The 23,878-nt window shown below is 32.3% G+C and overlaps 4 protein-coding genes across 4 annotated transcripts; 1 reads left to right on the top strand and 3 right to left on the bottom strand.

Annotated features, from left to right (window-relative positions):
* Nucleotides 1-962: 962 nt before the first annotated feature.
* Nucleotides 963-22,021, bottom strand: LOC110992557 (TWiK family of potassium channels protein 9). Its single transcript, XM_022258428.2, has 8 exons — nucleotides 21,888-22,021; nucleotides 19,793-19,985; nucleotides 12,378-12,551; nucleotides 10,548-10,671; nucleotides 9,897-10,055; nucleotides 8,458-8,658; nucleotides 6,954-7,171; nucleotides 963-1,270 (listed from the first exon to the last, which is right to left on the bottom strand). Exons 2-8 carry the CDS (start codon nucleotides 19,937-19,939, stop codon nucleotides 1,106-1,108), a joined length of 1,188 nt encoding a protein of 395 aa, XP_022114120.2. The 5' UTR covers nucleotides 19,940-19,985; nucleotides 21,888-22,021; the 3' UTR covers nucleotides 963-1,105.
* On the bottom strand, nucleotides 13,516-14,665 carry LOC110992560 (cAMP-dependent protein kinase catalytic subunit beta-like). The gene has a single exon (XM_022258432.2). It carries the CDS (start codon nucleotides 14,575-14,577, stop codon nucleotides 13,516-13,518), a length of 1,062 nt encoding a protein of 353 aa, XP_022114124.2. The 5' UTR covers nucleotides 14,578-14,665.
* Nucleotides 14,840-16,013, bottom strand: LOC110992559 (cAMP-dependent protein kinase catalytic subunit 1-like). The gene has a single exon (XM_022258431.2). The coding sequence runs from the start codon at nucleotides 15,914-15,916 to the stop codon at nucleotides 14,852-14,854; it is 1,065 nt and encodes a 354-aa protein (XP_022114123.1). The 5' UTR covers nucleotides 15,917-16,013; the 3' UTR covers nucleotides 14,840-14,851.
* Nucleotides 16,259-17,578, top strand: LOC110992558 (cAMP-dependent protein kinase catalytic subunit alpha-like). Its single transcript, XM_022258429.2, has one exon. It carries the CDS (start codon nucleotides 16,375-16,377, stop codon nucleotides 17,455-17,457), a length of 1,083 nt encoding a protein of 360 aa, XP_022114121.1. The 5' UTR covers nucleotides 16,259-16,374; the 3' UTR covers nucleotides 17,458-17,578.
* Nucleotides 22,022-23,878: the final 1,857 nt, after the last annotated feature.

The raw sequence follows: 23,878 nt of genomic DNA, 5'->3' as shown, positions 1-23,878 counted from the left end.
AAGCGTACTAATTCTTAAAAGGCCGGCAACGCGCTTGTTCGCCATCTTGCAGTGCGAGTGTCCATGGGTATCACTTATCATCAGGTGAGACACCAACCCGTTTGCAATCTGTAAAAAAACGCTGCATACTCGTCAATTGTTGGGTCTGTTATCGCTATTGGAATACGGCACAGCTTTGTGTGTGTATTTATAACTCGTTACTATGTTGGTAAGTGTTTTGAAGGTTGAGATTTAAGAGAACAGCACAATAAAATAGTTAAGATCACATAAATCACGTTACGAATATATAGTGCTTTTATTTCATGGAAGCGTATTTTATTATTCCTATACACAACAACATTTCCTGAAGGTGATTATTTGCAAATGTCTACAACTTCCTACTATGTAATGTAGCTTCGAGTTTATATACAATTCTTCTTTTATTGAGAATCATAAGTCAAATTAGTTAAACTAAACTAAGATTATTTTTTTACAGAATATTAAAAAAAAAACAATATTTTAAAGACCTTAATTTAGCCAACATAACTTAGAGGCCCAAACTCAAAATTACTTTATTGATATAGGTAACCAGCGACACTGATCACTAGTCAACAGATAAGATGATAAATTGATTCTTAATTTACTTTTACTACTAGTTCCCAAGTCAAAGGCGTAGAGCGGGCAAGAAACTCTATGCTACTCTTTTTAATCCCCAAATATGAGTCACAATTTTTTTTTCCAACTGGAGCAAAAAAATCCTAAGGATTTGGATCATTTAAATAATCGTCACATTTATAAAAAAAGCTTTATTGATTAATTTACGTTAAGCGAGAGTTTTAAATTTATTCAGTAAAAATTCTCTTATTTCGATTGAGAGTTTGTTGCAAAAACGAACACATTTCCATATAAAGAGTGGTTTATCTTCTGGAGCCTGGTTGGTCGTACGTTTAGATTTGTTATGTATAAGATAATTAAAAAACAGATTCACATTGTATTTATTTATTTACAAAATATTAGCAACTTAACCTATGTGCAAATGCTTCATCGTACGCGAATTCTAAACTTTGGTTTAATAGCAAGATCTTTAAGCTTAAAAAGCTTAAATCTTCGAAACAGGAAATGAAAACTATACGGAAGACTCATATATAACTATTTGAACTATTGGCGGTTTCTGCTGAGTTGGTGATGGGCTATTTATGTTTCGTATGACAGCCTCCAGTGCAGCCTCCCATTCCAACTGTCGCTTATCAGAGAGGGAATTTCGACCCCCACCCATTCGTGGCATTGTTACCTGTAAAGAAAAAAGAAGTAGTGCAGTAGTGGCTTAAGACATGATTAAGTCTTAGGTTCAAATCCTGGATGCAATTACCCATAGTCGTACTGTTAAGGTAAACATTGTACGGGGTCTGCCTAAAAAGGCATAAATATGTACGGAATAAATTAGAAGGCTGTCAGGTGTATTAACTAAGTTATGTAATTTAAAAAAAAAGGAATAAAGAAAGCCTTTATTTACATATTAACGTAAAAAGAAAGTACTCTAGCCCCCGCACTACAATTCTTGTGTCGTCAGCAGCTAGTCCTACCTTTTGACATGTTAATGATACTTCTAAATAATTTATACATTGTAGTATTATACTGTGTAAAAAAAACTATGTTTATTTTTCTTGATCTTCTTGAAAGCAAGTATGTAAGAGAAATCAATTCAACAAAACCCTTAGTAATTGTCAGAATAGATCATCGTGACTAGACTTCGAGGTAATCAAATACATTACAAGGCGTCCAATGTTACGTGAGAGAATTAGGGTCACGTAGAGCGAATCAATATCAATAATAGAGAGCAGCAAACATAGATAGATAACTATTTTATATATCAATTTACTTTATTATTGTTTCTATAAAAATAATTGCACATGTTCATTTTAGGAGGAAATTACAGCCTTTTTTGTAAATGCTACACTGTTACATATTTTATTTAAATTAAATTAAATATACAATGTCTATGATTATACCACTGCTGGATTATTTGCAGGCTACTTCTAATTAATTTGCTATATTTGTTTTAAATATTGTAGTATTGTTTGATGATTTGCTTTTTTTAAAAGAGTATCGAAAGTTTTATACGCCGGCTTTTTCTCTCGGCATACGCCCTCTGTCTTCTTTGCCGATGAGTAGGGATGCCTACAGGTTCGAATTTAATGACGTGGAATAAGTGATATCTTGATGATGTTATGTTCCAAAATTTATTTTATTTTTATTTATTTTATAGGACTCCGATAAAACCTTCACGATGATTGCAATTGTTACTGGCCACAAAAAGAAATCATTTGTTTTTTTTTCACTTTCATTTGAATGATTCTAACCCTATTCTGTGGATTGGTATTTGAATTTTCTCTTTGTTTTTTATCTGAAAATTTATAGTGATGACTTAATGCCAATTCTACAGATTTAACCATAAAAACTTATTTTTATTATCTTTTACCTAGTCACTTACTGTCAAATTTTTTAGTTTTTACGCAATAATGAAAAGATACAGTGAGTACTAAGTAAAGCAAAATAAACGAGTTATATTTCGCGCGTAAAAAAAAATTTCTTAGATGTTTACTCAATGACTGAAAAACAAAACCTTTTGGTTTTCGAAACAACTTCCTTATTTTCATGGAGATAACATTGACGTTATACAAATTTCAGAGAGTTTTATGCGTTAATATAACTTTACAGATAATCCCTTGATTATCAATCCTTGATTATTTTTAATTTTGGGGACAAAAGAGAATAATTATTCATAATTAACCGCAGGCACGTGAATATTAACTTTGTTAAAGTTATATTTAAAACCCTTTTTGGAACAGCGACAAAGTAATAAAGATGTTATTAGTTTTATTTTATTAATTACTGCTGACACCGCTAACTTCGCTTCGCTTCGCCTTAATATGATTTTTATGCTTAACCTTTTAATAGCTGAAATAACATACCAACATATTAAATATTTACTAACGAGTTCGCTGTTCCGGAATAAACCTAAATACTGATAAAAAAAAATATTTTTAAATTTTGCTCTCCATAAAAACCTTCCTCAGAGTTCAACGAATAAATATAAAAAATACTCGAATTTGACCAGCCGTTTTCGAGTATTGCAAACGCAACATACATTTATTCATTACAAAATTTGAAACACCAGAATCTTTCTCCAAAACGTATTTTGGGTGCTACATAAAACAATTTAAATTTATTAAAAAAAAACGTCAGAGAATTTGAATTATGTTCTGTGGTTGTAAATTCAGTCAAAAACGTATAACTCAAACAAAAATTGATGATTAACCAATAGTGTCTACAGATACATATATTATATAGCCATATTCGGAAGTCGTTTGGGAAATCAATTACCCATAACGCGATGCCTTATGTTACACAAACTCATATTATAAGACATGTAATGTGTAGGCCGCATTGCGGCTGAAGTGTGATATTAAGCAATTTGATACAAAACCTTTTATTAATTGCAGATATTAAAATGTTAGAAAGGGTTCAAAGAAAAGCCATAGAAATGGTCGAATCAGTTAGCAACAAACTATATAATGAGGGTCTGATAGCACTTGATTTTACTGATTTGGGTAATTAGATTTAGATGAAATAGTATTAATTAATTAAGATAAAAATACACGACAATTATGGTAAACACAAAAAATCTGTTTAAATACATATTAAGAAAAAAAGATAAATTTAAATATAATAAAATATTTAAATAAATTAAATCACAATTAGTCAAATGTATTAAATACTTTTTGTTTGTTTTATTACCTTTTATAAATCTTTTTGTTGTAAAATGTATCATGTATTTCATCTTTGGCTTTATTCTCAGTGTATTTCTTTGTAACTATATATAATTTATGTTATCTGTAGGAGTACTAAATAAATAAATAACGCGAAATATTTTTCTAAAACTTCCTAACGATTTGGGGTTTTCAAATGTGCGGTTTTGCGGTACCGCCTTTTATCGCTTGCGGGAAGAAATTGACCTGATATTTTAGTTGCTAAGCAACCGTAGTTAAACAATGCATGTCACAGGCCTATTAAAATAAAGCTTAGTAATAAAATCACATTAAAGCCGAGTTGAAATCTTCTAGAAGCTTAATCTAGGTTGTGTGATTTATTCTAATTTCGCTTCGGTAAATTCAATTAAAACCGCTCCGCTACTAATCCTTAAATTACTGTGAATTACGGCTTTATACAAACTTTGTTACGCTTTGCTGAATATTTTATCGCGTTTGACACGGGTAATATGGACAAAAAAAGGTTAATAATTAGTAAGTATATTAAAAACGACCAAATAATATGAACAAAGAAAAACATGAAAATTCATCGTAGACTCAAAATATTTATATTTACTCCGTAAAATATGTCACAAACGAACCTTTTGGACGCCCGAAAAGACGTCGCCCATGGCCACCCATTTTAGTGGAACAACGCCTTTTGGGAGTAAATGGAGGTAACCTACTATCTCGGTTCAACGTTCTAAGTATTGCCATGCTATCCTATACCTTTGCGTTAGAGGGATAGTCACACAGTGCAAAAAGATGTCGCTGGTCCGTTGCATATTTGCCGCGCGGATAGCTAAGTAAATTCAGATTAGGTTATACACCGCCTTCAACGGAAAAAGGTTCCTGATCTTCGAAATGATTTTAAACGATATAGTTCAATGTTAAATCTAACAAAACCTTTGTCCTTAAATTAGACGATAAAATATTATTTTAATTGCAGAAAAAAAAGATTCGATAACGATACACATGTTATGTTATTTAGATAAGAATAAAAAAAATACTTTGTTTCAAGGAGCCTCTAAGAATTAAATTAAACGTATGTGAAACCTGATAGATTTATACTTACTTATACTATAATCTACGTACGTTCGAACTGAAGGTCATAAGACTGACGCACTTTTTTACGATGCCGGATCGGAAACATATAAAAATATCCATCTGTGTACGTTGGACAAATGTTTGGAAAAATCTATCAGTGATAATTACAGTCTGAAAATAAGCCTATAAACATTCCGTGTGTTGAAAGAGCGGATTTATGGGATAATAAAACTAAAACGGTGTTGCGACATCCAAAAATCGATTGCTTCAACTATTTAGATTTGTTCCATAATATATTAAAGATCATAGTTCAGCATACATGTACGGGACGTGGGATATCTATAATATTTATAAAATTTTACTTATAACTGTACACTGTTTTTTTTGAGGTTATAAGGGAAATATGATGGGAGTAAATTTTTAGAATGCGCGCACAATGTTGCCTGACCGTTTGCCCACTGTTCTATAAAAAAAATGTCACTAAAAACCGACACCCTGAAGTTAGCTATAGTCAATATTTTAGTTTTTTCTATTGTTAGTGTCGTTTTTTCTACAAACGTAGAATAAGTCGAGAGACAAAATTTTTGAAAATATTTTTCTCCTGTTATGCCAAAGTATAACTTCTAACCTGTCATAATTATTACACACACGTTTTCTTAGATATATTTTCTAATAGAATAATACATAGACCCCAAACTTAACCCTTTGCCAAAAGCTTATTGCACCGTAGTGCTAAATATAGAGCGATATTAATATACATCATATCGTAATAACATGAATATAATGTTCAAAGAGCTTTATATTGCAAGAGATCAATCGATGATCTGTCCGCCAGACTTATCTTGATTAATCAGACGCTTCTTTGAACTCCACATTTGGTAGCTCTGATGTTGTGAATAAAACATGAGTTGCTGAGAACTTGTGATTTTATATCTCTTGAGTATATTGCATCGAACGGAAATTAATTATAAATATCTGGAAACTTCACATTTAGTATTCAAGAGGAATGGCCAGTTACTCTTGAATAGTGTCCAACCAAGGACATAATTAATCATTCTAGACTGAATATCTAAAAAATTAATCCCTGTATCTAATGAACATTTTGTGAGTAAACATAGAATTCAAATAATGTCATTGAATTTCAGTAGGAAAACCACTAGAAAAATCCTGTCTTGCCAGCATGCAATGGAAAGCATCTTTATGTTGAGGAGAATAAACAAAACAAGAAACGTTGACATCCGTAAAAAAACAAAACTTACAGATGCACTTGAACACGCTCTGAGGTTTAAATGGATTTGGGCAGGTCATATTGCTAGAACGGGATAAAAGATGAACACTAGAAATAAAGAAATGGACTAGACCTACTGGAAAGAGATTTATAGGACGACAAAAGAAAACAGGAACAGATGACATTATAGAACTAACAGGGAAGGGTTTGTGTGTACTTATGTACAGGCGTTAGAAGTTATACTTCTTTGGTGTTTGGAAAAAAAACCTAGAAGGCATTAGTGATTAACGATAAATATTGAAATTAATCAAAAAGATTTTATTTAAATAATAAATTATTAGTTAACACTATCGTCGTAAATGAAATTGATTTAAAATAATATTTATTTATTGACATTATACTAACTTAACTAATACTAATATTATGGAATGTAAACTAACCAATTGTGGTATGAATTAATAAAGATTTAATAATAATAATGTCATCGAAAGCAACATTTTATATTATTACGTAACACGTAAACGAAATAAGTTATACTCAAAGAAAAAATGTCATCTAAACACAATAAAACTTAGACAACATCTCGTAATGTTGGCGTAATAATAGTGTCATCGAAATTTGCAACAATTTATATTACGTAACACGTAAAACAAATAAGTTAAACTCAAAGAAAAAATGTCATCTAAACACGATAAAACTTAGACAACTAATCTCGTAATGTTGGCGTAATTTTAGTGTCATCGAAATTTGCAACATTTTATATTACGTAACACGTAAAACAAATAAGATAAACTCAAAGAAAAAATGTCATCTAAACACGATAAAACTTAGACAACCTCTCGTAATGTTTGGCGTCACGTTGTGTCACTAAATTAGTTTTTGCTACTCACAACTGTTAGCACTTTCCGTAGGTCGTGTAATGCAGACACGTCGACTCCGCGACCGGCGTCGCCAAGTCTTCGCAATGTGTCTGCCAAAGGACCTGAGAGAGCCCGCAGTTGCTGCCAGGAGCGGGCGTATTGTCTACGGACCAGCTCGATAATAGTAGACGTTAGCGCCAGACCGATTAATATATACAACGTGCATAGCAACATGTATTTTGGCCTTTCTGAAAAAGAATCCCTATTTTCATATTCGTAGGAATCATAACGTCGGTGACATCTGCTTATTTAGGTACAAAGTAACTTGTATATCTGGATCTTGCATTTGAAGTAGGTTTATATCAGCGATTTTTAAAACTTTTTTTTAAGTGAAACTTTTTTAGAATCGTTGTGATTTCAAACCGGATGGAACGGAAAAAGCGACAGTAAAAAGAGACAGAAATATAAATTCGTAAGATTTAACGTGGGAGAAAATGAGATAGAATACAGCCTCTTTTTACTGGCGCTTTTTCATTTCATCGAATTTCAAACTTTCGTTGTTTTAGTTTTTGTCAATTTAAAGATTTATATTAAACTAATAAATTAAAATGTTTCATTAAAAGAAACTGTTTTTAAAGAAAAAGTTTAATACATTTAGAATTAGATGTGAAAAATTATTAATAATAAAACTTTGTTTTTGAAGGTTTCACTTCTACCACGTGTGAATTGCACATATATTTTTTTTATATATTTATATATATTTTTTATATATATATATATATATATATATATATATATATATAAAAAAAATATATATAAATATTTACATTATTTCGATCAAACAAAACATAAATTTTACGTTAGAAATTTGCGCACTATTTGAGCGAGTTTTAGCATCGTAATGACTTCCATATATACCCGCGTTCTTTGTTGTAGTAGAACAAATCTGTTTTTAAGTCATGCTTTTTTTTACTTAATATTAAATTTAATAGTATTGTCTTTTATTAACATAACTTTTACACATTTAAAGAAACGTCGGATAAATATAAAAATATGTTTAAATAATTATAAGTTTACAATAACACATAACTTCAATCCATTAAAAGTGTTTTTTTTAAATTAAATTTAATAAACAATAATAATATATTTAAGTTGATATTTAGTTCCTTTCGAAGGACTCTAGGGATCAAGGCTCTAATTAAAGATTTCAGTTGGCGATTTGTAGATAGTATCGGTGACCCCAGCTAATGCATTCCTCAACGAAAAAGTAAAAAGGGTCTTTCAAGAAAAGAGCGTATCAATTCTTAAAAGGCCGGCAACGCACTCGCGAGCCCTCTGGCATTGAGAGTGTCCATGGGCGGCGGTATCACTTAACATCAGGTGAACCTCCTGCCCGTTTGCCCCCTGTTCTATAAAAATAAAAATAAAAGTATTGCAATACAGCAAGGAAATATATCGCAATATAGCAAACTTTTTAAATTTGTTTAATTTTATTATTACTATGTACATTCAACAAATATCATTAACATCTTACTTGGAACAAGATCGCCAAAACCAATTGTTGTCATAGTAATAAAACAGAAATAAAATCCGTCGTAAAACGTCCAATCGTCCTCCCACATCTTGAATAACCCAGCACCGGCGGAAAGATAAACAAATAGGAATCCTACAGCCCAGAAGGCGTATAGAGATTTTTGGCCTGCTGGATTAGCTTCAGATACGCGGCTACACCATTCTGGAATGGAATATGGTAATTTAAACTATTACTCACACTCTTGGTAATAATTATATTACAGAGATATTTTTTTTAAGTCAGAGGTAAAAATTATTTTTAGTAATTTTACTATCCTAAATAGGGTTGCCAGAAAGAGCTCGATTGTTTGAGATAACGCCGCCCGATGTCTTCTTAATAATTTACGTTATCAAACTCAAAATATCTTTATTCATATAAGTACACTTATGAACGTCAAAAAAATTTAAATTAATTGTAAATTTACATTTACTACCAGTCAAAGGCGTTGATCGGACAAGAAGAACTGGCAAGAAACTTTCCGCCACTCTTTTCAATCGCCAAGTTTTTAATACAAATTGTTTGAACCGGAGCAAATCAATCCCAAGGATAAGGATCATTTAAGTATTCGTCACATTTATAAAAAACTTTATTAATTAATTAACTTTTGTCGAAGGTTTTGAATTTATTTAGTGATAATTCTCTAATTTCGCTTGGTAGTATCTGTTTGTATATGCAATAAAGTGTTTTCGAATAAAAAAATACGGAATGTGTAGCAATTTTGGCGAACACAATAGTATACTAATAGAAAAGAATATTACTACAGTAAGTAAGAGAGCACTCACGCTAATTTCAGCTTTTAATTCGTGTTATTAATAGCCGTTTGATCGTCTTCTAACTTCAAGTATCCAAAGTTTATACATTGATTGATTAAGTGATTTGATTAAGATTAACTGATTAGTTAAAGGCACATTTTCATAAAAATTTTATGTGTCAACTGCTAATAGAGGACAAATCTTTGATTTTTATGTGTAAGCATTACAGCTCATTATACAACATTTTGTAAAACAAAAAGAGTGGCGGAGAGTTTATTGCCAGCTCTTCTCGTCCGTTCTACACCCTTGATTTGAGAACGCAATTTTCAAATCAAATCAAATCGTTTATTTGCTAGAATTTTGTTACAATTAGTTATATAAATTACAAAAATCCGCCACATATAAATAGGCATGCAAATGTCATCTTATATTTTATTTATTTATTTATATAAATACATTTATTATCCTGTCAGACAAGTATGTACTTCTATTCATGTTCTTATTTTCTACCTTTGTTTATTCATTGGTTTTATTCATTATGACACACTTATAAATTAAATGTAAAATTATTTGCTATGTATTTCTTTATTGACGTTCAAAGTGTACATTGAGTTTCAGTTTCGTATATCTCACATTTCCCATACTTACTTGGCATCTCTGGTAAGTGTTTTGCTATAACGGACACGCATGTTGCGAACACTCTGCCCAAATCAGCAATAACGGTTAGCGTTAAGGGAATACCAACTAGTGCATAAATGATACAGAACAACCTCCCCCAGAATGTTTCTGGTACAATGTTGCCATAACCTGAAATGATTTACCAATTTAACCTCCAGGTAAGTAAATTTATATATCATTGTATAGTTATTATGTTGTAAAAACTAAAATGTATGTAAAATATTTTAAATTCATCCTTATAGATTATAAATTTCAATTGTGAAAAGCAAATGCTACAGTATTCATTTTAGTCATCTCTCTAAACATAAACATCGCATAATGCTTCCATACAACTGTATTGTGGACTATATATTTTTTTTTAAATTTATTTATAAATACTCCTGCCCTAACAGGCGACTCTAAATTGACAAGAGTATACGATGAGTGATTAAAATTTACAAATGAAACAAATAAACAAACAAACTAAATTAATTAGGAAAAACAAAATTGCATAATAAAAAATACATGAAATTAAACTATTATAGGTACTAGACAAATAACAGAACTTTTGACAGTTCTCTCAACAGATAATGATATAAATATTGATAACATAATCACAGTATGCTTACATGTATTACACACCTATTGTGGTGAGCACAGTAGAGGCAAAGAAAACAGCTTGAAGAATACTCCATTTCTCCTCTAAGGGTGGGAAATTATTTTCAATTTCCAACGACAGGCCACTACCGGACGCTTCCTCTAAAACCTGTTAGAGAAATCATTCTTCAATATAAAATACTTCGTAGAATTATTTATTTTGAATTGGGGCTTAAAGATATCTCGGATATATTTATGTACTGTAATTTATTCACTTCGTAATCCCACGGTTAACAAATATTATAGCCAGAGATGGAATACTAAATATTTATCTACAAAATAGTTTAAAGTTTAGTTTATCGTCAATTCTACTTATCACTGAAATTGCCAACACCGGGGCTTGCGTATTCAACCCAGACTTCAATATTGTTATTATATTTATACTATGATATCTCGTATTTTTATATGTATTTATTTTATTTTATTATACTTTATTACTCAAGATGTCATATGGAACATGGTGTAATGGTTGCAGCTCCTTACAAACATTATGTAAAAAAAATTTGGCGATTAAAAAGAGTGGCGGAGAGTTTATTGCCAGTTCTTCTCTTCCTTTCTACGCCCTTGATTTGAGATCTGGCAGTAATTGTAAAATTAGCATTATTTAATGAATATTTCTTTTCTTTGACCTTCATGAATGTATTATGTTACCTATATGATTAAATGATTTTTGTTTGTTTGTTTGTATTGCAAAACTGTTACAGGGTACCGGCTACTCACGAATGATTACTACGCAAAATTAAGTAAACTTTAAGGCAACCCACTTGCAAGCTTTCTGGCAATGTGAGTGTCTTTTAACACTAAAAATCAGGTGAGCCTCCTTGCCGCCTGATTTTTAGTGTTTTATTGTAATTTTAGTGTAATTTAGTTTTTTATTGTTTTGATTTAGAGGAGAAATTCTTGGCGGATACTTTATGGTATCTGCAGTGAGGCTATGGAATTCACTAACCATCCCTATCCGGTACCTTCTCTATATTTAAAGACCGATATCGTCGCAAAACTGAAAAAAAGATTTTTTTTCCATTTTTCTTCATCGTCTCTTGTAGGGAGAATACAAAAAAATATATAGTGGGCTTGAGCAGTATATGTATCCATTTTGAAAAATACACTATTTAAATAACTTCGCACGATAGAAAAAAAAACCAAACCTAGCCAAAACTCTATTGTACTGCATTACCTCTACATTGTATTCCTAACTTTCCTTATAATAGATCTGAAATTATCGTGATTTTCACATATTTTTTAACTGTTATATAAGTTTTAATTGCTTTGTTCTGTTCCATACATTTTGTCTAAAAAACAATATGTCATTTGTATTTTTGTACCTATTGCTACCTTAATTGCCCGTTTGCCCCCGGTTCTATAAAAAAAAATCTAAAATGATTTGTTTCTCACCATTCTTGCCTGGAAGAGCTCGCTCGAAAGCTGCCTTTATATTCAATTATGTCAATTGTATTATATTTTATAACAATATCAAAACATAATGTTTAGTTTAGTTTAGTTTATGACATTTTCATTTGAATTATTGTATGTAAAGGGAGGATATAACTGAGTTTCTTGCCTGTTCTTCTCGGAACAAGACCTCCTGGTAGTCTTGCGAACGGATGGCGTATTTTTGCTCTTTCGCGAATTTTGTAAACGTTTTTGACATTCATAAGCATGCCTAAACTGAATAAATAAATTTTGATTTTGATAAACTTTATATAATCCTTGTACTGTACTCGAATTAAGGCTATTTTTATTTATTTATGTATAACTTAACGATTTTAAAAGGGTTGACACACATTGAGAATAAAATTACACATTCATACGTACTTTTTCGTAGATAGATAGCTGGTCGCTGAGCAATTTCTCCATGCTTACAACTTCAGTGCCATTAAAATTGTAATCTGACACTACTCGTATCAAATTCCACCGTTGAGTGAGCAAACGGTCTCTTAGATACTCTTGTTTCGCCATCTCAGCTGGATATTCCAGCGCCCGAAATACCTAGTGAGTAAAAATATATGGAATTGCTTTATCCTTGAAGGTATACGTAACAAGATCTGTGCTATTTCAACATCAATAGTGGAATACATTGGACGGAATTTATTATAAGTAATTGATAAAAATACTTTTTTATTTTCGACTACGTACCTATATATTAACACATTGAATGCTTAAACAATGGATACAAAGTAATAGCCGATAACCAAAACTTTTTATGGCGAATTTTGATAGTAAATACGAATATCTCAAAATATGTATGAATTATTATTATTTTTATTGAAAAAAAAATATTTTTCGGATCTGAGTGGTCGGCATAGACCAGATGGCAATTGTTTTAAAAAAATACAGGACTCTCGCACGGATCCGAGTGTGCAGCACCACTCCCATGACTCCGCTCCATTCGGATCCGAGGAAATGGCACTTAATGTATTAAAATAAATAAGTTCCACTACGACCTTTTTTAGATCTGGGCCTCAGATCCAGGTATTTGTTTCAAGATCATTTAATAATCTTATAGGCAAGTAGATGATCAGCCTCCTGTGCCTGACACACGCCGTCAAATTTTTGGGAGTAAGGAAAGCCGGTTTCCTCACATTCATTGGTACAGCCGGGAATCGAACTAACGACCGGCCACTAGGCCACCACTGCTGTATATTTTACTTATCATATATATATAAAGAGAAGTCAGCGTAGGGACGTTTTTTTCTCATCAGGACTTGTCAGAAGAAGTATTATAAAAGTTTAAAGGCCACCAACGCACATGCGAGCCTCCTGGCATTGAGAGTTGGCCTGACCTGCTGCCCGTTTGTACCCAGTTATAGAAATAAATTCTATGCCGGATTATTAAGGTTTACAGAATTAATTAAAATATGTCTTAATTACCTCATCCTTAAAACTATTTATTAATACAAGGTCAAATATTGTTGTGTATAGTATATACGTATAATGTAAAATACAATCGAACTTAAAAATTTGAAAATTCTCTCGCAAATAAGCAGTCTGGCGATTTCTTAAGCTTAACGTCACTCAAGCCTGAATCACTAAAACTTTTTTTCACAGGAATAAACGGTGGAAACATTTTCTGATGCAGTACTGTATGCCAATCGATATCTGTAAACCATGCATGCTTCTTTATATCGTATACACCAGCTTTCAGAGACCCGTATCGTTTCATTGGATCTACGTCCAAAAGACTCTTCACTAATGACTTGCAAGTTGGCGTCATACATTCGGGTGACTTGAACGACCCACCCAAGATTTTCTCATACATTTTCATCGTATTTGAGCTATAAAATGGCGGATAACCGGCGATCATTTCATATATAAGTATGCCTAAAGACCACCAATCCACGGAGAATGTATAGCCTTTTGATAAAATTATTTCGGGAGCAATATATTCGGGCGTACCACAAATCGTCCACGTTCTACTACGTATTATTTTGCAGAAACCAAAATCGCCTAGTATAATATAACCCGATTCGTTTAGAAATATGTTCTCTGGCTTTATATCCCTATGTACAATACTGCAGTGATGTAAATACTCCAACGCTAGTACCATTTGTGCAGTATAAAATTGTGCTAAGGGCTCTGATAAGTTACCCAGCTTCTTTAATAAACTGAACATCTCCCCGCCAGCTATATGGGGCGTTATGAGAAAGACGTAAACGTTGTCCTTGAAACTATGCTCTAAATTAAGAACGAACGGGAACGAGACACTTTCTAATATCTTCTTTTCCTGTAAAAGCTGCTTTACGTTCTTCTTCTTAACTACGTTAGCCTTTTCTAAAGCCTTCATTGCGTAATACTCGAAAGTGGATTTATCACGAACTAATAAAACGGTACCAAATGCACCAAAACCTAATGTTGCAACTGGATCAAAATCATCCACAGTCTTCGGCTCTCGCACTGGTGGGTTTGCATAACGTTGCAAAAAATCTTGCTTTAATAGATCTAAATATCTTTTATGACTAAACTGGTGTTCATGACTATATGGAACGACTTTATCTTCGTGGTGAGCAAATATCATCGCTTTACGCTAATAGTATTTCTACGATGCAACATATTCATATCAATAAAATGGTGTATATGTAGTATTGTGTTTACTCTTCAATAAATTACAAATGTGCAATTGAAAAGTGACATAAATCTTTCAGATTGCATGTGCCAAGTATGACAGATTTTAAGTCGTATTGTGTCATTATGTTCCACATACAGAATATAGTTTTATAAATCCATAATTTTTATTCTATTACGTATACAAAGACGCTACAAATAAATAGTTTTACTTAACGCAAATTTTATTAGAAGTCTTCAAACTCTTTTTCATATAAACACTTGGAACATCTTTTTAATTTTGTATGCTCCATTTCAGGAAAGTTGCTCGTGTCGCCAGGTGAAGGACAAATCGGAACGAATGGCGCCGGCAATCTTTGGTGAAGTATCGACTGCCAGCAGATATCGAAAAACCATGGATGGTTTTTAATGTCAAACACCCCATTCTTAAGGCCGCCTAATCTCTTCGTGGGATCGACTTGTAATAAGCCTTTTACTAAGTTTTTACAGTCCGGCGCTAAACAGTCTGGACATTTATATTGACCATCTAATATTTTTTCATATAACTTACTCGGTTCTGAAGCAAAAAATGGTGGATGACCAGAACCCATCTCAAAAACTAATACACCAAGAGCCCACCAGTCAACACCGTATGAATATCCTTTGGACAATATGACTTCTGGAGCCAAATACTCGGGAGTGCCACATAAAGTCCATGTTTTCTTTTTCAAAACTTTGCAGAATCCATAGTCACATAACTTAATATAACCATTAGTGTCTACTAGAATGTTTTCAGGCTTAATATCCCTGTGTACAATACCACAATGATGCATATACTCCAAGGCTAGTGTCACCTGGCTGGCATAGAACTTTGCGAGAACTTCAGAAAATCCACCATATTTTTGGATATATGTAAAAAGTTCGCCTCCAGCAATATAGGGAAGTATAAAATATAGGTAGACATTATCTTTGAATGCAGCATCCAATGATATAACGAAGGGAAAATGAACACTATCCAATATTTTCTTTTCCAGTATTAAATGTTTTACGTGCCTCCTTTCAACGACAACTTTCTTATCAACTACTTTCATCGCATGATATGTGAACGTTCCTTTATCTCGGACTAAGAACACTTCACCATAAGCTCCGTTTCCAATAGCTTTAACGTTATCGAAATCGTCACAGTTTTTTTCGTGAGCCGGTGGGTCTCCGTACCTCTTTGTAAATTCTTCACGCAACATATCTAAGTATCTTAGATGGTCCTTGTGGTTTTGTTCTGTATATCCCGGACAGTATGTATTGCGACCTTGCATACTCTAAATAGTATTACTACACCTACATAATTAATAACAATATTTGCGAAAAGTTAAAATCATCAAAATATAAATACATATAAATCATTGTGTCACAAAATAGACATTGGCAATTTATTTTATTAGAAGACACAGATAATACAAATTTGAACAGAGATATTATTTTAATGAGTTTCTTTATAGGAACAATATTGACTTCACTTAAAAAATATAATTTAGGAAAATATAAACAACATATATTGAACATAATATATTGAATATACAATTCATATGTTTTAATGTCAGTTACAATTGTGAATAGTCGCCTTTAGAAAAAAATATACTTAGTAGATTGAAGGATGTTTGAAGTGAGCTATGTCCTGATTATGTCATAAATAAAAAGAAAAAGTGTATCCAAATTAATCTCACTAACTTAAGGAGAATTGTTCAAACTGATTTCAATAGCGGAAATAGAAAAAATGGCGGATGATGCCAAAAGACATATTTATTCGCCGCATCCAGAAGGTTACTCGCAGGCTCGTCAAGAGCAGTACAAACAGTATCTCCGAAAATTGCAACATAATTTCATAGACTCGTGGAACGAAAAAATCGAATGCAACGCAAGTTTAGGCGACTTTGAAAAGATAAAAGTTCTAGGCACCGGTGCTTTCGGCGTGGTATATCTCTCGAAATATACCAAAACGGGTAAATACTACGCAATGAAGGTTATGGAAAAAGAGAAAATTGTCAAAATGAAACAAATAGAACATAGCTACTATGAAAAGAAGATTCTGTGCGGACTCAATTTCCCATTTGTTGTATATATGAAATATTTTTTCAAAGACAATGTTTATCTCTACTATGTATTACCATTTGTAGCTGGTGGCGAGATGTTCTCCCACTTACGCAAATTGGGTAAGTTTGACGAAACAACTTCCAAATTTTACGGCGCACAGGTGGTATTAGCTTTGGAGTATTTGCACTCTTGCGAACTAGTTTATCGTGATTTGAAACCAGAAAACATTCTCATCGAACGAACAGGTTATATTAAAATAACTGATTTCGGATTTTGCAAGCTGGTGCGGGGCAGAACATGGACTCTTTGCGGAACGCCGGAGTACCTCGCACCAGAGGTAATTCTAAGTAAAGGGTATGGTATGTCCGTTGATTGGTGGTCACTCGGTATTTTGCTGTTTGAAATGAGTGCTGGATACCCGCCGTTCTATGCATCCGATCCTATGAGGATTTATGAGAAGATTGTAGCTGGTAAATACCGGTGTCCTAGCCATTTTACGCCCGATCTAAAAGATATTCTCTCTCATATACTGCAGGTGGATATAACGAAGCGGTATGGAAACCTGAAGGATGGGGCTCTTGATTTTAAGAATCATAAGTGGTTTAGAGATATTGATTGGGATAGTTTGCTAAACAACCGACTTCAAGCACCGTTTGTGCCCAAGATAAGATCACCCGGAGACACGTCATACTTTGAAAATTACGATGACGAGAAAGTTAAAGAAAGCCCCGTGTGCTTATACGAAGAGGAGTTTGCCGACTTTTAACGACAAACGTTTTATGAAGTTAAAGATTTGATTTACTTAAAGAAGAAGTTTAGTTTAAGCAAGCACTTATAACAAAAATAAGGTTACTTTAGGCTAATGTTAAAGTGCATAAAAAGCCGTACTGTTGTCATGTTTACAATAAATAAATATTACAACAAAACATTTATCAACATTGCGTCCCACGGCACTGTTTTTATGAATAAAGTTATCGTTCCTATTTTGCTAGAAACTCATAATTTAGGGGCCGTACAAGTATTACAATCCCCCCCTTTTCTCTTCTTAGCAAAAGATAGCAAAGCTCTCATTTATTAATGTTTTGTAGAAATCCGCGAAAATGCACGCGTTTTCAAGTATAGACAATGTGTGGGTAATATATGTTATTGACGTAATCCCTAAATAAGAAAATCAAAGATAACACCCCCCCCCCCTTTGATGCCTACGTAATACTTGAAGGGCCCCTTATCACCTCATAGAATATTTTTGCGTAATTTTATACGCTTGAAGAGAAATATCTAATAAAATAATAACATATATACGTAATAATCGTTTCAGTCTAGCCGTCGAAATTTGTGTTTGATGAAAATGTATGCTTCGTTCTTGCAATGGTAACAATCTCTGCTGACACTTTTTTAATCATGTGTATCCGAAGTAAAGACAAACGACCACTGAACAATACGACAATGTGAACATATGAAAATTATTTCTCAGAAATTGTTTAAGCCAATTGGCAATACATCAATTATTTAAAAGACAATGACGCTATACATTAGCTGACATCATTTTGTAATATACAATTCCAATAACTCAATTTATGAGAAAAGGATATACATAAAACATCAAGCATTTACTAGCATTTTTTATAGTTTTATCCAATTCAAAGTCCAAATCGTTCTATCGGATTCAAGGTAATCTTAACTTATATCTATTTAAAGGATGTTCAACATTAAATTCACAGGCATCTTTTTGGGATTTGCTGTAAAGGTCATACAAAAAGTAATTAAAAGAAATAGGTAGTAGTGTTTTATCATTCGAGTTACCAATACCATTCATGTAAGCTATTTAATACCTCCAACGACTACATAGTCGGGGAATTATCTAGAAAAAATTTATTTAAAAAAAATTCTATACTTATTCGCTTAATTAAGTTAATTTAAATAATCAACTCTGATTACGTCTATAAGGGTAAGAGAGTCTACACCAAATGACTATTGAATGATAAAAATAGAATACTGTGTCAAAACAAAAGCTTTGTGTGAGTCTATTTCCAAGATTGTCTATTTAAAAATGGATACAGATAATTTATGGACCTGTCGAAATAAATATAGCCAGCCTCTGTTACTCGAGGATAATAAGATTTCGCGGCATCGAGTGGCCTGGAACCGCATGTCTTGTTGAAGCTCTCTATGTCGGATATAAGCCCGGGTTTCTTGGATAGAATGTCTGCCGAACCGCGAGGGTCCAACTTAAGGGCTCGTGAAGAGCTGAGTTGGTTGTAGTGGGTGAGGTCTCGCTCTGAATAGCAGTGGGGTTTGAGTGTAGACACAGGCCCACAGTTCCCGCGTCAAGCTACGTATCTATGGCTCGGGCATGCGTAGGCGCATATTCACTTCATTAAAAAAAGGCAAAATAATATTGGAATGGTGGAATTATTTTTGATGTGGAACATCTATAGCCGCACGTAAAACCGATTTCTGCCGTGGCGACGCATGCTGTGGCGACGCGTCGACGCGCTATTTGATGGTATTATTATTACAGAATAATATAATAATACATATATCACAATATGTTACATTATAAAACCGCTGTGTTTTGTATTAATTGTAACCATAGCAGTCTTGTTTATGAGCGCGACAAATGCATGCAAAAGTAGTTACATATTACATACCTATATACAGTCTATATGCAGTAGTAAATTTCACATTAAAAATATTTAATGAAAATAAATTTTTATTCAATTTTATCATTATTTAGTTCCTATCACAATCTGTTCTTTTCTGCATATTACTTTTACAAAATAATGTCGATGTTTCACATCTGCCAGGCGTCTCGTGACGGCTCACATTTTTAACTTTGTACCTAATCTTTCATCTTTATGATAAAAATATATAGCAAAGCAGCTGGCTTGGAGTGCCTCTTACCCTGGAAGGTGCCAGCTGTACATACAAGTCTTTTATGGCGGCAATTTATGATCCCTCGTATGGTGAAGCATAGCATCGTGAAGAAACCAATAGTCGCCGACGTTTGTCAGGCACAGAAGGCTGAGCGTAGCAGAGACACAAGCCAAAGGTTGTAATGTCTTTAGCGTTTTTTATAAATTGTAATGTAGATTACTCACCAACCCACCACCAGCAGTATAAAGCATCAGGGCAACAAACAGACCTACGTGTGGTATAGCAGCTCGCGGTATATATCTTTCCCATCGTGACGTAGGCGGTGCTGTCCCCATCAAAGTCTCCGTCTCCCAACTAACCTTCTTACACATCGTTACAGTTCAAAATCCTTCATTTCCTATTGTATCAAACCCATACCTGAAACAAATATTTGGGAATTTAACTTTAAAAAATTAGGGTACTAGTTTAACCTGTATGTGATATTAGTATTGGATAATATTTATGTATGATGATTCAGATTAATTTCGTGAGTGTATATAATGATAAAATAAAATACTTAATAATTATTAAAAAAAAGATCATGACACAAAATTAACGACTATTTGAAAGTCTGTAGTAATTTCTACTATTTAATATTTATGTTGAAGCAATGGTGTCAGCTGTCATTATCATTTAATAACGTCAAAGTAAAATTGACAGCGCCATTGCTCCGACATATATACGATTTTTAAATAAATGTTTTGTTATTATGCAATAAATATTTATCTTTAGAGTAATTAATTGTATATTTGAGGGTGAACGAATGACCTACATTCTTTGTTTAAGCTTAGAAATTCATTGTTTATATAACAAAAGTAGGTTATATTTTAATACATCTGCAATGCCGTAAGCATTATTGAAAAAGTTCTCTGAAGATGTTTTTTGTCTTTAAAAATCTTAATCTAAGTATCGTCTCTCTAAGTCAATGGGAATAGACATCTGTCGAAATAGACAAGGGGAGAACCTGCCTGTGCCAAAAAAAAAATCCGGAATTGTATAGAAAAAGCACCTTTTGTATGGCAAACAAGGTTTATAATAATTTACCAAAAACATTAAAGTTTTCGAAAATCGACCATGTCTTTTGGAAAAACTATTATTCTCAATAATCATTTCCGTGAAGCATTATAATTTATTTGAGAACGTAATAATATATTTTTATACGTGAAATTTTATCGCTACAAATAATATAAGAATTGACTATAATGATAAGACTCATAGTGTAACTTCTTTCTTTTCTTTTTAAGACAAATTTGCACGCCATTATGTGTGGTAGAATATGCAACCCTCGATTGTACCACCATAACATTTTCGTACAATAATCCTGCTAATATTTCTATTATTTATTAGGTTCTCTTCCGTATAGATAATCTCCAATATTGTCAAAGATAAAAATCTTATAAACGTTTTATTTTCCATTTATTCATATAAAAAACATTACTTTGAGGTCTGAGCCTCAGATTTCTGAATGCTCCGTGATCATTGGTATGTTTCTAAGTGTTCAGTCTTCTGTGCCTGACACGCTCTCTACTGGGATCTTAGACATGCCGGTTTTCTTACGATGTTATTCTTCAACGAGCGAGTGCATACATATAAATTCCGTTGGTGCACAGTTGGTTGGTCCGGGGTTTCGAAACATACGACCACAGGATGACAGTCCCCAAGAGGGAACTGAAGGCACTAGGCCCACACTTAATAAATGTGGTGACTATAACTCTTTGGGTATACTTATATATTTTATCAAAGTATATATTTTTTTACAAAGTGTTATTAAAATTCTCCTGATGTTGGATATTGCTGTTGTAACTGGTACATGGATAGGCGTTTATAAATTGAAAAATTTTGCCAAAAGTATTTTTAGTGCCTATTGAAAATCAATATATCAATAAATTATTGGTGTAGAGATTTTTATTGGAACCCTATTTGTTATCGTAAACGCCAATCCATAAACGAGTTACAACAGCAATAACGGTCATCAAAATAATGTAAATAACGTTTTACAAAAAAAAAATACAATAATATCAATAACATTTTACAAAATATTCAGTATAAGTATATTTTTTTGTGTTACACATTAAATAGTGATTTTATCAAAGTATTTGTATATTTTTTTATTTTTGTAAAATGTTATTAACATTATTTTGATGATCGTTATTGTTGTTGTAACTCGAAAGATAAATAGAATTTTGAAAAGATATACATAAACCTATCATATATATAAACCTATAGAAAATAAAAAAGCAATAATTGGTAAAAATATTTGAACGTGATTTAATCTCTTACCGTAGCAGGTAAATCACTTCACTTCACTATAAACACAATTTTAAAAACCCGTGTCACGAACGAACAAATCGGTCACCGAAATGGGAACATCCAATCTCGCCTGCGGAAAGCGCTGTACTGAAAGTGTTTCAGGCAACGAAAGCTTTGCATAAGCCTTTTACTAAGCTGAATCAAATCTTTCAACATATTTCACTGGGTTAATGGATTATCATAATTAAAATTAAAATTAAAATCTCATATATTAAAAAAATAGTTTAGTTAACAATAATTAAAAAAAAACTATTTGTGATTGAGAGATTTGTAATTGGCCCACAATGTTCTATATACAATATACATCTATGTCTGTTTTGTACTGTGTATCTTCTGAATAAATAAATAATTATTTATTAAAATTCCGATAATTATCCTTTCTAATTTATTAGAAAGGATAATTATTATCGGAATTTTAACTAAAGACCCAAGTCGTTTGATTGCGTCGGCAATACTGATTTTCAGTTCACAATATTTCAGACACAACAGTTACTATATAAAAATAATACACAGAAATAGCTATTATCGACAAAAGAAACATTAAAACATAAAAATCAACGTCTGCTTTGTCACATTCATGTTATGCAAAGTAGCTATCAACTCTACATATTTTATATTCTTATAAGTAAATGGTTTTTTTTTTCAAATTTAACAGCGACTGGACCGATGTCAATGCTATATATTTTAGTATTTCGGAAATATAAAAATAGCTTAGGATCTCTCATAAACCAATCACGAAAATTACTTTTTCTACTAAAGACAATTTTAAACCTGGCAACGTTTAAACATGGGCTTAAAACAGAATTAAAAATAAAAGACACAGAAAATGTGGAACCATTAATAATTTGATACAATACCAATAATAACAAAACACAAGTTATAAATCTATTTGAACAGACAACGATTAAATTCAATGTTTTTTCATTAAAAATTCCACAAATATTTTGAAGTAACGACGAAAAGTTTGTATAAATTAAATTATATATAAAGCCACAACATATGATTTGGAGTAAATAGTTTTTGAATTTGTCATTAAAGCTTTTGTTGCCTGACAGTTCCAGAAGTTTTGGTTAGTCTCGTCGGCTTCCTTATGATTATGATATCCGAGTATTGATTGCGTATACAGGAACAAAACTTTTGGTGCTTGGTATTCGTTATACACAATATTTTTTTAATATTATGACAGTTTTATAGATATTTGTTTTTCTGTTCCAAATATTTAAAACTATTATAAATTTTATGGTATTATAAAGTTGTTTTAGCTGAATTTTAACAACCTGATTTTTACTAAGAATTATATATGTGTAAACGTAAATATTTGTAGAAATAAATTCGATTATTCATAAAATCTTATGTAATCTATAACGAACTTTCTAGGTCATGTGGAACAAAGGGTAATGATTGCAAAACAAAGTACTTGGCAGTTAAAAAGAGTGATGAAGAGTTTCTTGCCAACAAAGAAAACAACTCTTTTTATCTTTTTGCCTTTGATTTAAGAACTGGCGGTAAAACACACAAGAGGGTTGGAAATTAGCTAAATTTGTTTTGATATGTTGAAATAGAACAGTATTCTATTACATTCAAATCGACAGATAGATTTTTGTACAAAAAACTTAAAAAGTGCTCAGTAGATGTATTTGGAATGACATTTATCGCTCTCCACTGTTATATGGATCAAGATATTTCCATAAGAATTCGGATACGGAGAACACGCCCATTTTAATAGGCTGGCCACGCATTTACGAGCCATCTGACAGTTTTCATGTACTCATAAAAAGCCATTACGGAGGAATTTCTTTAAAGCCTGTGGCAAGAATTATATATACAATATATAATTCTATATACACAGTTTTCATGTACTCATAAAAAGCCTTTTGGGAGGATCGTCCCCGTAGCATCTAATACTCAATTACCTTATTGGCACATTCATGTTGAGATTTCGAATACCTAGAACCGATATA

Source organism: Pieris rapae, chromosome 22 (genome assembly GCF_905147795.1).
Source record: "Pieris rapae chromosome 22, ilPieRapa1.1, whole genome shotgun sequence".
In the NCBI taxonomy this organism is placed as follows: Eukaryota; Metazoa; Arthropoda; class Insecta; order Lepidoptera; family Pieridae; genus Pieris; species Pieris rapae.
Note: the sequence above shows the minus strand (reverse complement) of the source record. Positions and strands in the feature narration are given on the sequence as shown.